At 42.2% G+C, this 24554-nt stretch overlaps 1 protein-coding gene across 2 annotated transcripts; it reads left to right on the top strand.

Annotated features, from left to right (window-relative positions):
- The first annotated feature begins 532 nt into the window (after nt 1-532).
- Nucleotides 533-7437, top strand: LOC116783730 (transmembrane protein 14C-like). 2 transcript variants are annotated; one of them, XM_032681526.1, is made up of 6 exons: nt 533-739; nt 1680-1752; nt 2186-2269; nt 4568-4669; nt 6530-6654; nt 6841-7437. In XM_032681526.1, exons 1-6 carry the CDS (start codon nt 590-592, stop codon nt 6892-6894), a joined length of 588 nt encoding a protein of 195 aa, XP_032537417.1. In that variant the 5' UTR covers nt 533-589; the 3' UTR covers nt 6895-7437. The 2 variants fall into 2 exon arrangements, with proteins under 2 accessions (XP_032537417.1, XP_032537428.1); XM_032681537.1 differs by having other exon boundaries at nt 564-739; nt 6567-6654.
- Nucleotides 7438-24554: the final 17117 nt, after the last annotated feature.

Genomic DNA, 24554 nt, shown 5'->3' with positions numbered 1-24554 from the left:
ATAGTAAATATACGACTTAAAAAGTATAAGCTTAAATAAGAGAACTGTGTAAAGTGCTTTCGCTTGTCAAGTGTTATGTCTATTTCACAGTGCTTATCTTATGTCCTTGACAAAATGGCTGCCACTACTAAACCAGTTTTTATTGTTTGAATTTTTAAATACATGAGCTCATGGCCACAGACATCACAATTACAGAAGCAAGCTTGCATAAGCATCAGGAAAAATCCAGTCTGCACATAATTTTAAGAACTAAAAAGCAAAAATTCAACAGAATTTTGCTCCTAAAGTTTAGACTTACAGGTAAATATTAGACATCTGTAAAAATGCAAACTCCCTGTGTAGTAACAAAGAATTATGCATCTCATGAGACTTAGAACAATTTGGGAACTGGAGACAGTGAAGAACAGTCCTAACAGCTTTTAAAGTGAAATACACAAACGGTCCTTAGGGGAGAACTCATTTTTTCTGTACCTTGAGTGAATGCTCTGCCACTAACTAGTACTTGGCAATTTTTTGTCATTGTTGTTTCCCTGTGAACATCTTCCTTTTCAGCACATTTTTCATTCTAGTTTTCAGGGAACTGCTTAGAATGGTAGAGGCAGCAGTGCAGAGAGAGATGGCAGCAGTGAGAAATCTGTCCCTGTCAGAAAGGGTGGATGTGCATGACACTGGTAGAGTAGATGGAGCCATAGCTGCAAGAAACAACAGCCTAGCAAGCAGCATCCAAGATGAACCCCAGGTGAGTTCAGTAGCTCCAGCAGCTGTGGATTTCTTCCAGTTTTCCTGCTTCCTCCTCTTGGGGATCCCCTGTTCTGGATTACAAAGCAGAGCCCAGTGAAGCTTGAACCTCATAGCTACCACACAGCTTGAATTGAAAAGGGAACCCCATCCTGTGTAGCTTAGATATGTGTTGGTTGTGGCACTTTCCAGGGAGAGAGGAGGTTCCTATTTAAACCACTTAGGCCAACAAAGGAATTAAACTGCTCCTCCATTTATGAACATTAGTCTAATTCATAAAGATGGAGAAGTTTGAAATGCAGCTGAAGAAAGCTGCATTTTGCAGAAAGTACACGCCTCTTATATTTTGTGTCTTCTATTATGAAGAGGAACTGAAGCTCCTCAGCTCAGGGACCTGGCTAGAGGAGTGCTTTTTCTCTCTATATGGTTAAATGTCCATGGGAGGTAAGTGTATGGACAACTGGAATAAATCATGCAGCACCACTTATGTGAAGAAACCCAGTTTCAGCACTTGGAAAAGAGAAAGAGTTTATCTTCGTAGGCAGTTATAAACATCTCTACATTTTTTCCAGATTAAAAAAAAAACCGCAAAACGTTTTCTTTACAAGATGTTTTCCATCTCCCACTGTTGCATAGCTTCTAAAGCAGAAGATTCATCTTCTTGTTGCACTAGCTTGCAATTTAAAGGTTATGGAAATCCTCTACGTCTTCCATAAAAGAGCTGTACTGAAGTTACTGATCAAAGCAAGCAGCAGTATGTAGGCTGCCCGCACTTGTGGCTCATGGCACACCAAAACCCGACTCCAAATTCTCAGCTGTACCACATAACCCCATTTCTGGAATAGGGCCGGGAGGGACTGGGAGCATAGGATTGCTGCTATGCCCCTCACTGAACAAGAGCACAAAACCTGGTCTGCACTGAAGTCTCTCCTCATTTATAGGCACCGGGGCTTGCTCGGGCATCCTCGATATCCCCCTCCCGTCGTGCCGGGGCAGTTCCTGGGAGCTCCGCAGGTAGGTGGGAAAACACCACCGCCTTCTCCTCCGCAACTCCGGGCTGCGGAACGCACCCTACCCTGCCTCTTGGGTAGGTTTTTGGTTGGTTGGCTTTTGCGTTGGGCTTTTTTTTTCCCTCCTTCTCCCAGAACAGCCGGAAAAGGGAAGTTTTGGGCGGTGCGTGACTCCTTCACCTCCCCTTCCGCCGCCTGCTCCGCCCCCAGTTGCTGCGGAGCGGGGCTATCAGGCAGGTGAGACCCCGCAGCATCCCTGTCACCCCCAGGGCTGCCTTCCCAACAAGTCGGGCTTCCTCTCCTGGGTTCAGGGCTTAGCCTTTGCTCATAGCAAAGCCTCCCACGGCAAAATGCTTCTTCCCCTCCCCCCCCCCGGCCCCCCAACTAAAAATAAAAGGTTATGAGATGCTGATCCTCAACCCGATTTGCCGTTACAGTTTTCAGCATGGCAGTGGACTGGTTCGGCTTTGGCTACGCCGCCCTGGTGACATCAGGAGGGCTTATTGGCTATGTAAAAGCAGGTACGGAGCTCAAAGATGCTTCTGTCTCCCATTCTGTCTTCGTCCTCCCTCCCCCCAGTTACTTGTATGTGAGCTGGGTGGCTTTTTACGAAAGGCTTCTAGCTCGAAGTTGGCGCAGATGTAAAATTTATCAGTTTGTGCCGTGTGCTGATAACTTGCTGCTGTTGGGGAGTGGTGGATTTTGGGCTGAGCTGGTGCTTTGGGCAGATAAGCCCACAATCGGCTTTCTGGTGGATGCTGATATGCTACTTCTGCGTTGTGCTCTTTGAATGAACTGACATAAGTTTCCTTCAGAAAGGCTTTTCCCCTCCTGTTTAAAATACAAGCATTCTATAAGTGTTCTGCATCTTCAAATGACATAAATCACCATTTTTTCCCCCTTAGAGATTTATTCCCATCTTAATCTTTGACAATAACAGTGTACTGCAAGCTGCAGAGAGTTTTCTGAAGGATCCTTTCTCCAAGTAGAGCTGAACAGTGCAAATCAGTCCTTAAACTTGTTCCTTTTCTGGGCTCTTCATCATAAACTTACCCTCTGACCTACTGTTTTCATTTCCTGGCCTCTTCCTGAGTTACCCTCCTCCAAACAGAACTGAAGCTTAATTCCTGCAACACTGTCTCTTTCAGCTTTGAAAATCCCTAAGCTGTCCTAGCTTTTATGATAGGAAGGGGCATTTCTGAAGTCAGTAAGAATCTTACCAGTAACTAATTGCATCTGTATTTCTCTGAGGGCATTATGAAATGGTAGGAGTCTTTCATGTCCTTTGGTCCCAGATGGGAGGACAGGGTCATGCTGAGGCAAGGGAATCCAGGTCACAGGATTTTTGAAGGGGGAATAGAAACTCATATGATGACTTCTGGAGAGAAAAAAAAACATATTGTATCATTACTAATAACTTGGAGAAACCAAAAGAAAACGGAACTTTCATGTGTAGATCTAATTTGATGATCTGATCTGTTCTTTTACAACCAGGTCTATTTACCCACACAGATAGTGGACAGCAGTAGGTGCCTTGGGAAGAGTATGAGAACAGAGCAATCAAAGAGAGAGTGATTGATTGATTGATAGTTTTTCTGTCTTCATTTAGTAAGTTCTCTGGGTCCTCGTGTTTTGAGACTCAGGAACTTCTTGAGCCAGAGGTGATGTGTTTGTCCTTGTAAGTGTATGTGTCATAGTTGCTTAAACAACGCCTCAAGGTAAAATTCATGGATATGGATATGGTGGATGTTTCTTGACTCCCAGGCTTGTGGAAAGAATTATAGCTACCACACGTTGGTTGCTAAACTGTATTCTGTACAAAGCAGCTGGTTATTATAGTGTGCATCTTTTTCCTTGCACATGTACAAGAATATCAGGTGCTTTCTATCAATTTTTATCTCTTGCTTTTTTATACCAAAAGCAGGATCTAAAGCAATATTACAGCAACCTTGTTGGTGACTGAAAAGTGATTACTTTCTGGCAGCAATATGAAATCCTCCTGTAACGTTGAGAGATCTTTATCAGCTCAGTTTTTTAGTCTCAAGTCTTTTAAAGGTGACCTGAAAAATGGAATATAAAAAAGAACTACCCTCAGTAACATTAAGTCCTTAATTCTCCATTAGCCTTATTGAGGATTTTCACCACTCACAGTGATCTTGCCACTTCATTACTTGGTGTATTCTATAAATCAACTTAAACGTAGTATCCTTTATTTTCTGGTAGCTTTATACTGAGGATCTGATTCAAAGTTTAGGTGAGTCCGGGGAACCTTCTTCCAAAGTCTGCAGTTACCTTTGGATCAGATCTCAGGTGTATTTAAGAGATATGATCTCCATTACTTGACTCCACCTTCCTCTTTGGCAACTCTTTATTTATCTGAATGCCCTCCTGCCCAATTCAGTCCACATGTCCTTTTTTCCTTATTGTTTAATCCATCTACTTTACTGCCTCTCAAGAAATTTTGATATTACTGTTTTGAAACAACATGCTTCAGTTTGCACAAGGAAAACACCGATTCTTTTGTTTTTCTCATAATTCTTTCCACCATAAATATATTAATGACTTTGCTGTTACAGAACTAAATACTAATGCTATTTGTATCTTATGCAAGAGTATTTCAGCTGGTTTTTGGTGCTGATCAACATGGTCTCAATATCTTAAAAGAAAAAAACCCCTTCTCTAATCTTCTTTATAACAATGAATGATGAATGCCTATCTTTTTTTGGTTTTTTGTTGTTACTGGTATTTTGAAAAACATAAGCTGATGAGCAAGTTCATTTTTAAGTTTCTAATAAATGCATTATCTTTTACTTATCCAGGTAGTGTTCCATCACTAGCTGCTGGCCTGTTCTTTGGGGGTTTGGCTGGACTGGGTGCTTATCAGCTCTCACAGAATCCAAATAATATTTGGCTTTCTTTGAGTAAGTAATTTTAAAATTTTACTTAGAAGAGATTATACTTACCCTAAAATAGGTGGATATTTAAAATTAGTTCCTAAAAGGTTTTGCATAAGAGTTAAATGGATGGTGTTATATATCTAATTTCAGTCCAGTCTTTAAACTTCACTGCACTGGTGGCTGCCAACACTCATATGTCTGGTACTGATGTGTTTGAGGGATCCTAGTTCTAGGAAAGTGTTAGTAAATTGATGTCTGACCTCCCTGTGTCCTCTATCTGACTGAATCCTACTTTAAGCATCCCACAGTAAGCTGGAGCATTTGGGGAAGTGGGATTCCCCTGTAGACTGCCTGTACCGCTAGCAGGTTATTTTATTACTACTGAAAATGGCAGTAATTGTGATTGGCTTATTTTTATATGTGACAAATATGTGGAATGACAAAGGTGTTGCATGCCTGGCGGGATTTAACAGAAAAGTGAGGTTCAGTAGTGCAGCTTATTCTTCCTTCTTCTCAGAACTGGAGCTTCCCTTCTTTTAGAAGCCGACTGTGGAGAGTTACTGCTTAGTCTGTGTTTAAAGAGCTGACACTGACTATAGCACTTTTTCACTGAAGCAGTGACATAGCATCTGGCTCTTTGGTATGTGAAAGTCAGAAGTGAAAGGGGAAGGCCCAGCATTTCTCTCCACTTCAGTTTTGTTTACAGGCAGTCCTGTTTACAGGCTTCCACATCTACTGGGCAGGCCAAAAGCTGTGCATGGTCAAGCCTAAGTAACTGGAATAAACTGCAAATACAGCAAGCTTAAGAAGAGTGATACCAAGTGTTTTCCTAAATGTCAGAGGCAGGCAGATACATTTCTCTACCTCAGTAGCATACGAAGTCTTTTCCTCCAAAGTTTTTGGAGAAGGGGTGTTCTACTGCTGCTTTGGCCAAAATTACATTGTGAGTTGTGCATATTTTGAAAAGTGCCTACTAATTAGAGCTTGAAGCATTTGATTACTAAAATATTTTAGTTTTATTGTGTGTCAGACTGTGATCCCAGTCTCTTATATATCTCCTTACATGAGATCACTAGACGTCAGTGACAATATTTGAAGTGGTGTTAGGGAAGGGGCATGCCATGGCTAGGACTGAAGATGAGCTGGGTCCTGCAGGACCAGTCATCACATAGAAACAATGGTAGAAGATAAATGAGTTGGAACATACTGTGCGTAGCTGGTACCACTGGGTAGCAGATGCATGCTAATGCTTAGGATTTCATCAATATGTTTTTCTTACAGTTTTCTTAGTATTCAGTCTGTCTTTGATATACAGTGTTCCAGGGACTGCTCTTTCTATTTTACTGGCTCAGTGAAAGTACATGGCTCCTGTCTCTAAGTCAAGTGGTCAGGGACAATAGATTTAACTCTCATCTTAGTGGAAGGAGGTGCAGGATTGAAATGGCTTGGTAATGCATGGCACTTATATAGCACACTTCCCTTTTGAAGTCTTTTGAAACATAAATTAGTTCATTCTCAGAACATTACTACAAGTTACACATGAAAATGCTCTCCCCTTTTTATGAGAAGTGGGGGAATTACGTGCACAAGTTTAGTGATTTGCCTGTGCATGGGGAAGGAGTGAGCAGTGTGGCATAAATTATTTCCAGCTTCAAAAAGAGCACATTTCGGAAAAGAAATCTGAGGAGTGTGTGCAGAACCATATGGAGTGCACTGTCTGCTAGAACTTGATGTAGAATACTTTTTACATACTGAGGCATTCCAAAATTTACACAATTTATTGACTCAGTCCATCAAGTGAAATGACTGTTTCACTTTTTACTTGATGCTACCACTTCTCACTGTTCTGTTAGTTTTTAATTCTATTATGTCTCTTGCACACATGTATCTGCTGCCTGGACTGTACAATCTCTCATTTAAGTTACATCTGGAACACTGTCTGCCATCATGGGAACAAGATTTTACAACTCCAGAAAATTCATGCCTGCGGGGCTGATTGCTGGTGTCAGGTACAACACAATATACTTTTTTTTTTAACCTCCTGTGTGTGATTTCTTAATTAAACTGAAATGGAAAGAGTCATATTTTATGTGTCTTTTTTGTTCCTGTGCACCAGTTACATGGGAAGTATTTGAAAATGTATTAACAAATTGTTGTTATTATTGTTTAATTACGTGTTTTTCCTCCTTATGCAGTTTGCTAATGGTTGGAAGATTAGCACTGAAGATGTTAGAAAAGCCCCAGGATAAGTAGCTGTTCATTTTACAGCCTAATATTTGGATAAGGAAACCTGATAATGACGTTGCATAAATTCAGAAGCAAGAAGATGGACCAAATTTCTATACCAAGACATTTTTTCTCCTTTTTTACATAAAAGGGAGTAGAGTGATGGGACAGATAGTTTATAAACATTTGTTTATATACATTTGTTTCAATGATCAGGTAGACCTATTTGTGTATAGAGAGAAATGGGTCCTGGGTTTGATTTTTCCAGATGTGAATCAGTGTATTTTAACACTTCCAGTTTTTATATTTCCAATTATTCTACTGACATATATGAAGCAGAGCGAACCTGTAATTAAGAAAATAACCACAGAGAGGCACCAGGAGTAATTTGCTAAATACAACAGTGTATCTCAAACCTTTTGTACTTAGTATTACAACATGCTTTACCTGTTGCATTCTGAGTTGATACACCACATCTGCATAACACCAAACAGATCTTACATTTTTATTGTGAAATGATGCTAAAATGTTGCTTTTCTACAAGTAAATTCTATTACAAACCTTTATTTGGTGTGGGGTTTTTTATAATTTCTGTGTTTTGGGCATCGGGGGTATTTTTACTTTGTTTTCTTCTCAGTGAAAGTCTTTGCAGTGAACTGTTAGTATCCAAGTGCCGTCTTTCAAAATCGCTTTATAAACATGGGGGCAAAAGATTAAATTAGGGGCCTTCATTAACATTTTAATGTATTTCATATTGTAACCTCTCTTGTTTCCAGACACTTAATCTGTAAATAACCTGATTGTACAAGGTGAATCTGCAGGGAGCAACACTAAAAACATGTAGAAGTGTGTCTGAAATTCTAGTCCCAGTTAAATCGTAGTCTCTTTTGACTATGCTGTAAGCAAAACCCAACAGAAGTTTTGTAATTACATTTTTACGTTTCTAAATCTCCCCATGTAATTGAATAGAAAATTCCATCCCTCATACAGAATTTTCTAGAGCCATTCAAGAACTAAAGACATTAGTATCCTTTCTCCAGAGTGCTCATGCTTTTAGACTGATTGTTAGCTAATTCTAAAAGTTTTCTTTCCTATTTTTATTGTGTAGGTTTCGGTGTTTTGGTTTTTGGTTTTTCTCCACTGAGAGTGGTCTCTATCTAAATTGAGATAATTACTTTTGCATTAAGTTCACTGTGGCTATGCCATGACTTCAGTGGAACTTCGTGCTGTGAGTCAGCTTTTATATGGATGTAAATTTTGGAAAGTGATTTAGTTATTTTTAGGAAATCAGTTGTTAAAATAATTCTTAAATTAAGGCTACTCTGTTTAAAGCACACTCTGAAAATAAAAATGTTACTTTAATATTTCTTACAGTATCGGCTATCAGCACAAGTTTAAATGAGTACAGATTTTTCAACAAGGTTCAGTAACAGGAAACTGATTGTACAATACACAGACTGGGTGACCAGAATTCAACAACTCAGAGTTTAATCATGCCTCCAGATCTTAAATACATTATAGAAATGTGAGAAGAAGAGAGTAATGGTTATCAAATCCTCATTTCCCAGGTTGAAGAGCCAGGCCCTCTATTGCACATCTACACGCCAGGTAGAAGTTTGGGTGGCAGAAGGAAATGTCAGGTATTTCACCCCTCTCTTGAGGGGCTCACTCAGGACTAGAGGAGGGAATTCCCTATTTGCTTTGGTAGGTAAATCATCTCTTGAAATTAGGAGTTTGCCTTAAACTTTGTAAGGGGGGTGTGTAAAGCTGTTTTTGTAATAGGAAGTCCTTAAGTCCTGGAAAGTGAGAAATGTTGCACTACCTTCAGCTCCTGCTCGGGAGAGGTTCAAGTTCCCTTCCCAGGAGAGGGCTCTTTGCTTCAGGCACGGGATGTCCCACATGGAGAATATTACCTGGGGAAGCCACACCACAGGTGAGAAAAGACCGCAAAGTTCTTGGGACCTCTGGCAAAAGAAGCAATTATTTTTTAAGTCTTCTTTTAAAGCTAAATAGTAACTGGTAAAAATACAGAAATGTCCTGAGGCTGAGAGATGGAACTCAGATTCCTCTCTGCCCAGGTGGAAAATCCAGTGGGACCACCTAAATTTCGCCTATGCTGTGTTTACTTCTGGCTAACCCTAAGTTCTCTGCCATTCAGGCTCTTACCTGTGGTGTTCCAACTGCTGACACTGGGGCAGCATCGGGCGCGTACGGGCTTGGAATGTTGCAAAATAACACAGTGGAAAGCTGAGCAAATATTTTGGGGTGAGCCAAAATCTGGGACGCTTGAGTGCCTCAAATGTGCCTTAGTCTTTACAGGTATAACACTGAGACATCTAACACAGCAATAAAGTACTGGGGCTGAATTGCATCACTGAGTTGAGGGGAGGAAAAACAGACTTTTTACTCACCCATTGATAGATGTCACACCCTAAGCTGTTCTTCCAATTCATGTGACATTTGCAGGTAGCAAAATCTCTTTAATTTAGTACAGATCTGTACTATAGTGTAAGAATGTAAGTAATGTTACACTAGTAGTGCAGACAACTGACTTTTACAAACTAGTGAAGGAGAATGATAAAAGGATGGAAAATGTTTCAACTGAAACGGTTTAGAAAGGAAGTAGTCATGTGCTGTCCTACTTTATCCCTCCTTCTAAGAATATGGTATGAGGCTGTTTTTAATGCAGAGTGAATCCCCTAACTCTTGTTCTGCTTCAGGCTTCGAAAGTGCAATTTGCCATGTCCCAGTTCTGTCAGTCACTGTGCTGGGAGCTGTTGGCACTTCATCATCACAGGCTGAGGGTTGGTTCTGTGGTGAAACTAATATGGCCTGAAGTATTACACAATTATCCCTTTGTGGTGTTAAAATTGCTGGCTTCTTGGCATTATAGTCATGCTTTCTGACTGCACAGTTTAATCACCTGGAAAAATGGGAGGGGGAAAAAAGGTCAGGAGAACCTCCAGGCACTTATGACAGGAGGGGGAAAGTCTTTGTTCCTCAAGAATCCCTACAAGTAAAAATGGGAAAATGTTGTGTTTATAATGGCACAGAGGCTGCCTACATCTGTTTTCCTGCTTCCTTGAAATGCTGCCACACCAGAACAGATCAAAGCGCTTATGGTTTTGTGCCCTGTCCCCAGCTCAGTCCAGTGCACAAGTGACTTTGGGTGTTCCCTTTAGTTTTTCTGTATTTCTCCTCTGAACTGTGAAATAGAGATAACGTTTTCTGTATCCTTTCCTTGTCTCTGTTTTACATTGCTGTCTTACACAGTGTGTGGCATAACATGTTCCCTGCCCCAGAAGCAAGAATTGGTGGTTGGAATTGATACTGTTTTATTGCTGATAGTTAATAGTCTGTCCTTGGTTTAAGTTAATACTCTTTTAGAAAATACCTAATGAGGAAAAAAAGGGTACAACAAAAGTCTGATCCTGTTCTTTCGTTTAATTAAATGTTAGCGTTTTCTAATATATTGCTATCATATTTGAGATCCTTATCCTGCAAGTACCATAAGTAAGTGGAATTGAGTTTTAGTACTAATACTGGGAGGCATACTTAGAATATCCTGAGTTGGAAGTGAGCCATGAGGATCATTGAGTCCTACTCCTGACTCCACACAGGGCACCCTAAAAGTGAAACCATATATCTAACAGCATTGTCCAAATGCTTATTGAACTCCATCAGCTTTGGAACTACGACCGCTTCCCTGGGAGCTTGACTACCCACATAGTGAAGATCACCGTCTTCCCCTCTCTTTTCCTTTTTTCCTCATTTTTTTTCTTCCATTTTTTTTAAATTTCTTATATTTTTTTCCTTTTACTTTTTTCCTTTCTCTTTTTTCTTTTTGTTCCTTTTCCTTCTTCTTTTTCCTGTTTTTTTTTCCCTTTCTCTCTTTTGTTCCTTCTTTATCTCCCCCCCCTTTTTTTTCCTTTCCCTCCCCCTTTTATCCTTCATTTCCCCTTTTTTCCTTTTTTCCCCCTTTTTGTCCTTTTCGTTTTTTCCGTTGGTGTGGGAGGTTTTTTTTCCCCCCTCTTTCTTTCTTGGTTTCTTTCTCTTGTTTTGTTTGTTTGTTTGTTTTGTTTTGTTTTGTTTATTTTTTATTCAGAGGTTTTGGAAGGCTCTCCAGCGTGGAGAGCCGAGAGGGGGCGGCAGCGCTGCTCCGATGCGGCTGCCGCTCCGCCCGGCCAGCTGTCAGCCGGGGGAGAAAGGCACCCCAGCCCGAGAGATGGAGACAAGGATAAATAATAATCAACCTGCTTCTGATTTAGGGTTTGTCCACTTGTAGTTATGTGACCTGGAACACCAAATACTGGAACATAAATGCTCGGTTCTCTCAGCCGAAAAGGAGAGTCGCTTCTTTGCGCTGGCCTGAGGAATGAAAGGAAATGATCCTGGGGCCAAAGGCTTTTTTCACCGTGTGTACTATGCAATCCCTGGCTAGTGCTGCTAAGGATCTGATAATAATCGCGTGAAGAATGAAAAATAAAACCCTTTTACCACTCTTCTTACACCCCCTGGAGGAAATCACTTATCTGTATTGGAAGATCAGCCCAGTCTTTCTCACCTATTTACAGGAAGAAACAACATCAGCAGGTTGTCACCCCGACTCACAGGCAGAGGGGATTTGGCAGGACAGGCCTTCTTCTCTAAGGACTTTTAAGAAATACATAAACGTTATAGCTTTGTAAGCTGTTGAGGTGTATGTATAATGAGGGAGAGGATGTTGAATGCATTTCTTTGGAGGCAGTGCTCTTTCAGCAGTGGTATAACAATAGGAAATGGCTGGGATCAAATTATGTGCTGTTACCTGAAGGCATCCCATCAGTAGGAGAGTTATTGGATGCACTGAAATTCCTTCTGACCCCTCTGTTCCTCAGTAAACCTGTATGCAACTTCCTCTGGGGACGGGCCAAGTATTGCTCCATTAGTATGCAGCACCACAGTCAGCAGGGCAGAAAAATACACACCAGGAGGAGAGAAAATAGATGAAAAGCAGCAGGATCAAAGTAAACACTTTTAAATTCTGGACTGAAATTTCCCTACGCTGAGGTTCCTGCTGGTCTGAGGTGTCATGACAAGACCTAAAATATTCTGAGATGAGAAGAAGGTTGGTCCACTTACTCAAGTTCTGTTTCTGTTAAAAATGAAGCCTAAACTAGGAGGTAGGGAAAATTTTTTATGATGGGAGTAAGAACCCAAAAATCATGACAACAGACACAGAGTGACAGTCCTAAAATCTTCTGAAAATATTCTAATCCATAAAGCTGTTGGGAAAATGGTCATTCTGGTTCTCTGTAGTTACATATCCCTCCTGTTTAACAGTATGCTAGATGCTCCACTCTTCATTGTTTGTCCTATACTCAGCCACATCTTCAGTTCCCAGACACTACCTCACCTGGCAGCCCTGCAGCATTTACATCAGCTTACGGCCTGTTGCCAGGCTTTCTCCTCCATATGCCACTATTGTCTCATCCCTGCCAAAAAAAATAAGGACACTCTGTTCAACTTACTCCTATAAATATCATCTATATAAATTTATTTTTTATGTAAATTCATTTGTTTATGTGAAGGACAGTTGGTAGTTTAGCAGCCAGTGTCTTGGGCAGCACAGAGAGTCCCTGATCAACACAAGGACCCAGGTTCAGCTACATCCTTCTCACAGCCAGGTGTGCAATCAACACATACACTCATGCTTGTGCACAGCAATAGACAGTACCATGATTGCACAGGAGTTTTATTTACACTTTTTAAACCATTTTGTTTGCTTATGTATGTCTTTTGTATTTGTCAGTGACAAATACCAAATAACAGTGATAAAAACTGATATGACAGTGATAAAAACCAAATAACAAATGACATTTGCTTCTGTGTATCTCATTCCCGTACTATCAAGCAAGCAAATATTCCCAATGCTAAAAGGCACTGTGACAGAGATGGCAGCAGTATGCAGTTATTCCTGTTCCTCTTAACTGTCAGTGATCAGAGTACCAACTTCTATAGAGAGTGGTGTGTTGCACAGAGGCAGAAAAGATCCATAGATTTTGTTAGACACGCTTGATTTATAGAATATATCCCACAGGATGCCCTTCAGAGTCAGGTCTTCCCTCAAGAGTATTCCTTGCATGTAAGCATTAACTGTCTGATGTCACCTGCAGACACTCTGCTTGCTTTAGCCGTTTCTGTAACAATGCACCAAAAGACACTAAAAGAAGATGTTAAATGCATTCAAATCCTCCCTTAACAACCATAAACAGGGTGTGGTGCATATGTTTAAGGAACAGCAGGAAAGAGAAGAGTTAACTATTTAAATAACCGTGTTCAGTGAGACCTAATTAGTGCTAATCTCAAGTTTTTCTTTTTTTTTTTTTTTCCCCAGGAGCAGTAAGTGTACAGAAGAGGACGTTTGGGGAGAGGAAGGGTAAGACAGGTCAGCGTACTATTAATTGCATCTTGTTTAGCTGGGTCACTGCAAATGACCTCATTCAAACCTGGCTGTATGGCAGGTGCCCACTGAAGCCACTCTTACCACTCCTCTCCTCAGCTGGATAGGGGAGAGAAAATATAATGAAAGGAGATAAGGACAGGGAGAGATCACTCACCAATTAATGTTATGAGCAAAAGAGATTTGACATGGGGAAAATTAATGTGATCTATTGCCAATCAAATCAGAGTAGAATAATGAGAAGTAAAACCAAATCTTAAAAACACCTTCTCCCCACTCGTCCCTTCTTCCAGGGCTCAACTTCACTCCCAGTTTTCTCCACCTCCTCCCCACAGTGGCACAGGGTGATGTGGAATGGTGGTTCAGGTCAGTTCATCACATGTTGTGTCTACCGCTCCTTGCTCTTCAAGGGTAGATCTCCTCATGCTCATTCCCTGCTCCAGCCTGGGGTCTCTCCCACAGGAGACAGACCTCCATGAATTTCTGCAAGGCAAGTCCTTCACATGGTCTGCAGTTCTTCACAAACTGCTCTCGTGTGGGTCCCTTCCATGGGGTGCAATCCTTCAGGAACAAACTGCTACAGAGTGGGTCCCCCACGGGGACACAATTCCTGCCAGTAAACCTGCTCCAGTGTGGGCTCCTCTCTGCACAGCTCCACAGGTCCTGCTGGGAGCCTGCTCCAGCATGGGTTTGTACAGGGTCCCAGCCTTCTTCAGGTGCATCCACCTGGTCCTCCATAGGCTGCAGGTGGATCTCTGCTCCACCATGAACGTTCATGGGCTGCAGAGGGAGCAGGGGTACATCCTGCCTCACCATGGTCTTCACCACAGGCTGCAGGGGAATTTCTGCTCTGGCACCTGCAGCACCTCCCTCCTCTCCTTCTTTACTGAGGGTGTCTGCAGGGCTATTTCTCTCACATATTCTCACTCCTCTCTCCAGCTGGAGTTGCTCTTGTGCAGTAACTTCTTTACCCTTCTTAAATACCTTATCCCAGAGGTGCTACTGCTGTTGCTGATGGGCTCAACTTTAACCAGTGGTGGGTCTGTCTTGGAACTGACTGGCATTGTCTCTACTGGACATGGGAGAAGCTTCTGGCAGCTTCTCACAGAAGCCATCCCTGTAGTCTCTCAGCTACCAAAACCTTGCCACACAAACCCAATACAAAATCTTTAAATGGCACGTTTAAAATCCAAGATGGCAACACCGTGCAAGATTTGTGCATACTCAAGAGTCGTGCTGTCTTCATTAGCCTCTCATTCTTTATCAAACATTTATTTCATATGCAGATGAACATTTAAATTCAGTTGTGGCATTGCCCAAAGGTACAGTGAATTTTATATTGCCATGTCCTGCCTAGTGTTGGGTGCTGCACTCCTACTTCATCCAGAAAATGTGAAGATGAAGCATGCCCCTGTTTCCATGGAATCTGAGGGGAAATAGGTGCAGCACCCTTAGGGCCAAGGGCAAAAGAATAAGACAGATGGTTAACTAAAAAAAAGGAAGAGTGAAACACCCAAAGAGTTGTAAAGATGCCCTGGAAGAAAGTTTCAGATATTAACCTGAGGAGTGGCAGAGCCAAGTGTTGCTGACCTGAGACATGCTGTGCCAACTCACCCACAAGAGTTTCTGTCCTTCCACCCTTTAGTTTCTCATTTTTCAACAGAGAGACATGACTGTGGTCAGTAGCAAATCTATTTACAGAGCTTGTCAAAAGACCTCTCAGAAATCTAAGTATTTCCTGACATAGGAACATTCCCAACATAAGGAGAAGGCATATTTGTGTTAATTTCTTCTGAAGTTGCTCTGAAATTTTTGGAAGCAGAGGAAATGGAAGCAATAAGCTTTCCTTTAGGCACTTCTGGAGGCAATACTGATTCAGGCTTAATTTAATCAACATGCTGGGGTAAATTGATATTCTCTAATTTGCTCAAAATTGTTTTTTAAAGGAAATGGACTTGTGGAATCCTCTCCTTCAAGACAAAGTGGTCCAAGGCACCCTTCACCCAAGTACCCCAAGTGAAGGAGTGCAAACTGGAGCAGGCTGGGATCTTGAGATCTTGGAGTCAATGTCTCTTTTCCTCTCCATCAGGAAAGTTTCCTAGTCCCCCGAAGTTCCCCCTGCATGGGAACTGAGAATTAGAAATGGAGATTGTAACTCATCTCTCTTCAGTCCTTTCCCCTGTTTTTAATCAATTGTTGCCCTTCTTTATGCAGACAGGCCTTTTTCCCAAAGAAGCCGCAAAGTGGTAGCTTGCAGAAAAATCAGTCTCGTGCTCTTTGAACACTTATGCTTTTCTTATCTATCCTCTTGTGTCTGTAGTTTGGTGACTTTGGTCAGATGCTTAACTGGGACTACACATCTCTGTAAGGTTGTGTACAGCTGGAGCCCTGCCAAGTAAACAACCAGGCAAAGGACATCCTTTCACAAAAACGTGGGAGGTGGCCAGGTGAGCTTGTGGTCAAACACCTGGGTTTGGTGCAGGGCAATGAGTGATGGGGAGGAGGAGTTGCTGAGGCAAGGCTTACTCCTTGAATGCAAGTCTCGTGGGCCACACATTGGCTGAAAACCCTCAGGTATGGGCAGTTACTCCCCCAGATGAAATGTCAGCCCTAAAACATTCCCAGGGAAGAGAAATGTGGGAACCAAATGGATGGGTACCCCTGGCTGGCTGCACTGTGCTGCTTCTTGGGGTGTACCACAGCCCCTGGTGTCACCGTGGTCACCTCGGCCACCCCTGCTCAGGACAATCGATTTTTTCATCCCTACTCAGAGTAAACACTGTGGATTCAGCCCCTCACAGGGAGGAGGTACAGCTGACAGCAGGCTGCTCTCACAGAGTAATTAACTAATATTAATTACATGAATACACATCAATTAGCATTACCACCTTCCTGAAGCTTTCTATTGTGGGACCCGTCCATGGTTGGGAAGTTCCTCATTTCTCTTGGGAAAATAGTACCTGGGAGTGCATTTCCTCTGCCAGAGTGACCTGCTGTGCTTATTAGGTGAGAGGAAGAGAAAGATGGTTCTTTAGAGGAGGCCAGTGCTTAGGAGAAATCTCTCTGGTAGGCTACTTAAAGAACCCTAAAGCAGCCAGTCCTGAAGCAAAGTGAGTTTCCTGCAGTGCTTCTGGCAGTGAACAGGTTGCAAAACACTCCCAGCCATTATCCCTCCTCATTTTTGCCATCACCATGAATACTTGTGCAGTTCAAGGTAATCACACTTTGCTCCTCCAAAGTGCTCCATTACAGAAGATGCAAAAAAAAAAAAAAAAGAACCACACAAACTGCAGCCCCCCCCAGGAGCGGGGTGAGGTAGGAGAGTGTTGTGCACAGGTAGGAAGGGGCTGATGGCTTGCTGAGTCTGGGGCTGGCTGTGTCACACCCTCCAGACTGTGGCTACAGCTGCTATGGGAGACTCACCCCATGATGAAACAGCAAGTGGACCTCAGTGACCGCCAGTGTGCAGCACCTGTTTTTGGTGCAGCTGTGCTTCCTGCCTTGCTTGTGGACCAGCCGCTGCCAGCTCCACTTGTTGGTTGAAGTGTTTCTCTCCAGTGAAAGAGCAAAAATGCAATTTCATAAAAATGGAAGGGAGGGAGGTAAGGGAGCAAGATGATAAAACCCACCCTGGCTGGCCCTGCATTTGAGACCTGCCCTGAAAAAGGAACAAGCTAAACTCAACCAGCTAAAATTGTGAAAGCCGATGTTCATACTGAGCCTTTGCTTTTTCTGGGTTTGCTGGGGGATTTGGGGAGAAGGGGAATGAAGGATGCTGGAGCTGCTGCTGCCTGACTCTCAGAAAAAGATACTTATCTTAGCATTTTCAATGAAGTTTGTTTGTATTTTCCCTAATGTGACCATATTATATATACATACAAGGATATGCACTATATTTTAAGAAACATATCACTGAGGAGAATTAAAAAAGCATTTACTTAACAAATCATGTTTGTTTCTTAAGTAAATCTCTGATCTAGGAATCATACATATTTAGACTTGGAAGTTGGTTTTCTATGTATGATTAACACAATTTCTAATGTACATGATGTCACTTCTCCAGCTATCTGCAATTCGCTTCATAACTTACAAGGGAAATTTCATTGCTGTCTGTTGAGCTGTGACACAGACAAAAGAAATTTTAGAGGACAAATGAAGGATGCCCTTGAAAATTGGTACTCTGCTCTGTATTGATCTCGCTCTTCTGCTTCTGAATTTGAGTGAGATTCTGCAACCCCAATCCAGGCAGGCTGCCATTAAAAGAGGTTTTTTTCTGCATTAAATCAGCAGTATTAAACCCGCTGTGGTTCTGATACCCACCTTCTGAAATACCTTTCCTCTTTTCACCAGAGATGCCCATCCAATAGACTTTCTGTCATTCCATATCCTGCCCTGAAAACTCAAGAATTTGCTCATCCAGCCCATCTACTAAAAATTAGCCAGCGTTCCCTGAAAAAAGCACCCATATGGCTTGCAAAGCATCACTTAGTCTTTTTGCACTCTTATGCTTCATTCTGCAGAACTGCTGATAATGTTGTAGCTTCAAGTTTCTCCACACTAATTGCAATGATATTTTTCAGTCTTTTCCTGCCAACCAAGCTGCTGGCTTTTGATCAGAAATCACATGTGTGCTAGAAAGAAGCAGTGAATTGCTGTCAGCTGGCTCCCGTCTGTTTTGCCATGGAGGAAAGAGTGAAGAGCACAACACAGGGCTTCTGCAACTAGGGAGACAAATGGTATAAGATACACTAAGTATACGAAAGTAAGTGTTAAATAGGACCTTAAAACCCCAATAATCAAACCCAGGGGCCCCTGTTTATGCAATATTGGACTTGAATGGAGTAGAAATTGTTTCTATCCCTGGATTCACTGCTGAGCTGAGACTGAGCGTAGACTCTCCTCTTTCCTGTGCATCAGTGTCCCCACATGTGAATCAGAGATAAAAATTCCAGACTCCTTTATTAAGTGCTTTGAAACCTGCTGAGGAAAAGCATCATTTGTCATGATGTGCCCTATGGGCACTTAAAAATTATTTCTGTGGAATGAAAAGGCACTAATATATATGTAACAAATAGGTGAAGAAGAGTTAAGTAAAGATCAGCAGAGCTCCCACTAGCTTGGCTGTAAAGAGACATCATATGCAGCCTGCTGGAGTGCAGCCTACACACCAGATGAAGTTATGGATAGGGTGTTGTGCAGAGGGGTCATTCAGTAGGGATGGACAAGCCCTTCTGCAGATGAACCTCTCATGCTGAGGGCTGTCATGTTTCTCCCTAGAAGATTTTGGGTACAGAGACAGCCACATGTGTGAGATAATGCCTCCTTGGTAGCCCCCACAGTTCTGGAAAGCCATGAGCATGTGTCGTGCAGATGGTGTTTGTGTGCTGGGAATGTGCAGTGCCACCAGCGAGCATTGGACCTATGGCACAGCCACATGGCAATGCCGCACCCATGCCAGGGAAAGGCTGTGCTTACTGAGCATCCAGTGAATGCCTGAGCAGCTTCTACCTTCCAGGGAAGCCCAGAATTTCCAGATATGGCTCCCTTGCAGAAACACCAGCTGGTCTGCCAGGTGACCAACAAGATGAGGTTTTCCTCAGAAGGGTGGGCAAAAAGCATGGAAGGGCCATGGTTGTGTGGGCTCACGGTTCCCCCATGGCAGGTGATGCAGCTCTTGCACAGCCCTCAGGCACCGCTGCCCGGCCTGCTCATGAAAGGCATGAACCTCAGTCCCCTCAGTGCCTCTCAGGAGCCTCTGTTATGGCAAAGAGTTGGGTTTGATTTCAGGGGGAAGGGAGGACAGTGATTACCAAGTGTGAGTTTATCTCCAGCTTCTTTGCATATAGCTGCTGAGGGGAGCTCATTGCAGATCAAAGGAAGAGGGATGGATACTTCAGGGAGGGGAGGTTACCAAAATACTCTACAGTCCAGCTCACTGGCAGCAAACATTATACTCGCCTCTTTCCTCAGGGAATTGCAGGGAAGCTTTGTTTGGAAGGGAGGTTTGACAGGATTTGTGTGACGGATAGTGTGAAAAGTTTCCAGGGAGCAATTAAAAAGTGGGAAGGGGGGGCAGACTCTTTTAGCATTTTTCCATTACTATTTGGGTAACTGGAAGAGCTACATGTGAAATTCTGAAGCAACAGTAAATTCCTGGAGAGAGACAAGATGCTCCAAACACTTTGTTTCTGACAAAAACTGTTCTAAGTTTTGCTCCCTACAAACAAAAAGTGAGCAAATGCCAAGCCAGTCATCCAAGTAACTGTACAGTTCAGTGCTTGTTTTATGCTGTCTTTTTCAGGGACCTCTTCTAAACAGAGTTTTTTTCAAGTTCCCTTCCTTTTCTGTCTAACTTGACATTTCTTTTGAACATCATCATCTTCCTTTTGTAAGACAACAAATTCTGCTTCTCTGTTCTCTTTTGTCATTCCCCTTCCGTGGTGTCTTCTGTGAAGAGCATAAAAATCTCTTTCACATATTGAGCAGGCATTCCTGTACCAGTAATTTCTGTTTTGTCTCAGACAATCTATCGGGCTTGTGTGATTAAACTTAATGCCCCTATATGGCTTATATCTCTTCTCCTACTGAGAAGATTTTTCTATACCAGTATGTGGGGCAAGGCAAAGTTCTCTCAACCTCGAATATGAGTGTAAAAAAATCACGCCTTTGAACCAGGCTTTCATAAGTCAGTTGAAGGAGCACTAAAAAGTTACAGTCAAGAAACTGGCAGGATCACAGCTTTGCCATGCAAGCTGCAATTTGATTAATGTGGCAGCTGCTTGATGGGAAATTAGGAGAGAGTTTTGAGAGTCATGAGAGGAAATTAGGCTATTTTATGCTTTTAAAGCTCTTTAAAACTCGGTGGTACTCATCCTCCCCTGGAGGTTTATGAGCATGCAGCAACTTCTGTATTTAATAAAGAAAGCAAGCACAGTAGAAAGACTGAAAATGTTTTCCAGGGGCAGTGGGGCTCAATGGTCATACAATAACAGACCAGAAAACTTGGTTTCTGGAAATCTAGTCCTCAGCATCTTGGTTTGCATAGTCCAAATCCACAATCGTGTCTCGCTTTATCCAATGCTGAGGTCTAACTTAGGAGCGTTTCACAGTGTCAAGCACTGAACATGGCCTGACTGACAGCCCTGGAAATCTCCTTGACCTCAGAGGGATCTCCCAGTAGGTTGGACTGGCTGGCCAGAATGAATTTTAGTTCCCTCCAGCAGAGGAAGGTAGCCAATGTGCATGAACTATGTGGAAGAGAAGGTCTCGTGGCATGAATCATCTACTTCCCCTGGTGGAAACAGGGTGGTTCTAATCAATGTGTTACAAAAAACCAGAGAAACCTCTTTCCGGCAAATGATCAACATATGCTGTCTGTGAGACAAATCTAATTCAGGAGGAGTAAACTTGGGAGGCAGTCAGCAGCGTTAAGGTTGCCTTTGAAGCTTCTTGGTGTTAATGAAGGTTTAACTGGGAATTTAAGACTTTAAAACTGCTTTTCTACCAGGTGTGAGAATGCAAAATTAATGCAGATGCAGTAACCATGGCCCAGAGGAGAGGTTTTGGGCTGGAACTTGGAAGATCCAGTTTCTGTTTTGGGATGTGCTGATTGTGACATGAGAAAATACTCTATGCTAGATTTAGGAGCGTTTAATATTTTTGGCAGTCACAAAATCCAGTTTTATCCTTCTGTGCTCCCAACCTTTCTGCACAGTTAGCTTTCCAGTTGTTGAGTCCCCAGGGTCAAAGCTTTTTAACCTCCAGTTTGGAAGCTACTAACTCTCTGTAAGATATCAGAAGGTGATCTGTGGGAAGTGCCACAATTAAAAAACAAACTTAAATTATTGCCAAAGGGAGCACGAACAGACAGAATGTGGAAAGTACAAGTACTGAACATCCCTAACTGTATTTGGCTGCAAAGAACAGCTGCTGTGGAGTCTGCACAGAATAGTCTTTTGATTTGTTACCCAAAAGATGTAAAATGCTCTGGATTTGAGGAGCATCGCTTTCAACACATGGCTTTGTCACCATGGTGCCCAAACTGGTGCTTCCCAACCTGTTCTGCACTTAGAGTCAAAGTTCATCTCGCCTCCTTGACAGCAAATCTGAAGGTGATGGTATTTTCCCTCTTATACATGAACTCTGTAGTTAAGGCATTAGTTCAAACTGTAGAAGAATCAAATTCAAAACCTCCATCTGCCCTGAGGGAATGTGAAATCCTACCTCTGAGCTTCTGGGAGGTTGTCCTTGCATTCAGGGGCTCAGCAGCTCTCAGCCTCTCCCTCCCAGTAGAGCCCTCCCACTCTCTATGGAGTATTTTTATCTTTCCTAAGACAGTTACGATCTTGCAGCTGGCAAGAGAAGGCTCTTGCTTGTGAGGAGGTGGGGAGACCTGAGGTCCAGTCCTCGCTCAAGTTAAAAGCTCAGTGTTTTAGTAATATGTTTGCTAACAAGGTTCTAAAGAAAGGCAGAGCACTGAAATGGGGAGCCAAGGCATTATGTAAACTCCTGAGAAAACCGCTTATTGAAGTGATAAACAAGTTTTTTCACTTGGAACCTTTATTGCAAGTGAAGAAAGTGTATTTCCTTCATTTCAGTGTCTTCGTTTTAGCTTGGTCAACCAGTTGTTCATTAGAACTGAGAAATTATTTACAGGTTAAAAAAGCTGTAAATTTCTTTTTCCTACCTACCAGTCTATGAATCAACTGAGACATCAGGACTAAGATCTGCTCATTCCAGGCTGTTTAAGCACTGGTTAACAATTATTTCATGAGCATCAGTTTTCTTTGTACGATAATACAGTCAACATTAAATAAAAAACGTGTTTTGACACCTTCTTCTTCTTTCATATCCAAATCATTTTGATATTGATTTATTTGATAATGGAAATCAATGCCACCTTTTTGTATGTTATTACAGCATAATTTCTATCCCAAGGCAATTCAACATAACTCCTAAGAAAAAAAATTGAATTACCTAGTAAGTACAAAATATAATTTGCCCTTTCCTAATATAATAAAAGGTAAACATTAGGCATTTGAATAAAAATTTAGATTGGTTAAGTATTTGAACATATACATATCACATTCTGAGTTAGCAAAACAAGAAAGTATGAAATATAGCAAAAGACTTCAGAAGAGAAATCTCAGTGGTTACCAACTACTAAGCATCAACTGCTCTTGGGAAAAATGATTAAATACAAATGCAAAACAGGAATAAAACCTGATAACTTTAGCCAAGGTCATTTTCTTTCTCCTTTAAGTGACAATTAAAATAGTTTGCTAAAATCCCACACATATGAATCACTCCACCCAGCATATTTTTCACAACAGGAGGTAGTGAGTTTTTGCCTCTGCGGTCGAAAGAGAGGAGGAAGGAGGCACCCTGCTAACTCTGTCACTGCTGGCAGCCCTTTCAGTTCACCTCTGTTCAGTCCCAGCCCTCCCTTGCAAATGGCTTCCAGCAAATGGACTTGTCTCACATTTCTCTCTATTGCCTGTCTGAGGAGCAAGGCTCTTGTGTTTGCCACCTGGCCTTTCACCTCTCCAAACATGCATCTCTCTACCCTTGTCCCATTTATGATCCCTACAGATCTTTGGTGATGAAGAGATACCTCTGAAACCACCAGATAGGTCTGACCAGAAATGCTTGGAGGAGCCTGAGATTTCCGTGGAGCGGCAAGTCACATTAGGTGAGACTTCTAGGGCGCGCAGGAAACTGGGACCTAATGTGTCTGAGGGAAGAAAAGCAGAGAACTTGGGTCTGGCATCCTGGGAAGTCAGGAGAGGAAAAGTGAAGCAGCCTTGATGCATTGGTTCAGCCCAGGAAAAGAGATGCTATTTCCTGTGGTGCTTTATACGTGGGGCTCGTCCGCTTCTTCCCTCCTTTCTGTCTGACTCTGAGTTGCTCCAGCAACGCATGTCCTAACCACATTTTGTACTAAACCAGGCCAGACAATGCAGCATAACTTCCCTGGATGCTTGTGGGAGAGTTTCCAAATCCCACCAAACCACCAATTACACCTTCTCCTAGGAACAGGAAGGACTTGAGCTCTGGGGCATTTCCAAGGGCAGCCCACTCCTTCTGCCACATTACTGTGCATGCAGGTTGCCAAATTCCCTGATGCCAGCTGTTGTCTCTGAATTATTCCAAGACTGTTTGCCATTGCATTTGGATCCTGTTGTTTTGGTTTGGTTTTGTGTTTTGGTTTTTTTTCCCAAAATAAATTTGCTGAGTGTAGCACTCCGGCAGCCATCAATATTCAGATCAAATACCACTGTGCTGCCAGGGGATAAAGAGAAAGAGGAGATGACATTGGGTGCTGCTAAAACTTGTTATCTACTGGCTATCTCTGCTGTGAATCTGATGGGGGGGAACTGATGCAAGGCAGGTTTGTCTGCCTTGACTGCAAGGCATAACTGCAGAATTGTAAAGCCTTGTGACTGTGCTCATTTGGGGAGTTCAATGCAGAGAAGAGCAGGATTTGCACCCACGTGAGACTGCTTTGAATCTAGGCTTAGGGCATTTTCTGTGAGAAAGGAGTTGATATTTCCTCCTCAATTGTCATGAAAATGAATCACAACTTAATTCTGGGCCATTTTCTATGCCAGATGAACAGTACAACAATTCTTTGTTCACATATCTGAAATGATAAAAACAATGCAAGGATGAGAACATCAAATTCCAACACTGAAATCAAGAGATTCTCCTTCTCTCAACTGGGATCTGAAATGCCTGCATTTTTTTAAGTGTGAAATGAATGAAAGAAAATGCAAGCATCCCTCCTCTGAAGATGTGCATCATTTCATGGCAAGTGCTTCATGCTTATTTTTGACTTGCCTCTGAGCCTTGCCCAATTACAAAGTTCACTACATTGAAAACTATTTCTCTGTGTAATCAAATCTGCTTAAGTCTAAAGTCTGAGGGTAAATGCTCTAACCTGGATTTGTAAAATGGTTTGCAAATGTGATTAAAGCCAGCCTAGCTTTTCATGGTAAATTATAAAAATTATGCATCTGACAGAGGTGTTAACCTGAACACTGCCACTGATTGCATTGCTGTATTCAACACCCTCCTTTGTCTTTTGTTAGAATAACAGGAGCACAGGCATACATTTGACAGTGTCCCACATAGGGTATATGGGAGACACAGCCCAATGTGTACTGCACCAGATTTGTGATTCCATACTGTCCTTAATAAAGCTGCCCTACTTTCTTTGTCGCTATGATTTTCTAATATTAG

The sequence above is a fragment of the Chiroxiphia lanceolata genome, chromosome 1, assembly GCF_009829145.1.
Source record: "Chiroxiphia lanceolata isolate bChiLan1 chromosome 1, bChiLan1.pri, whole genome shotgun sequence".
Taxonomy (NCBI): domain Eukaryota; kingdom Metazoa; phylum Chordata; class Aves; order Passeriformes; family Pipridae; genus Chiroxiphia; species Chiroxiphia lanceolata.
The sequence above is the reverse complement of the archived record's forward strand: the minus strand, read 5'-3'. Positions and strand labels throughout refer to the sequence as shown.

Excerpts from the sequence above, each read along its gene's own strand:
- LOC116783730 (XM_032681526.1), top strand. The coding sequence starts at position 590 with ATGGTAGAGGCAGCAGTGCAGAGAGAGATGGCAGCAGTGAGAAATCTG. Across the intron at positions 4,670-6,529 it reads TAATATTTGGCTTTCTTTGA|GTATCTGCTGCCTGGACTGT; the intron begins GTAAGTAATTTT and ends TCTTGCACACAT. Across the intron at positions 6,655-6,840 it reads GGGCTGATTGCTGGTGTCAG|TTTGCTAATGGTTGGAAGAT; the intron begins GTACAACACAAT and ends CTCCTTATGCAG.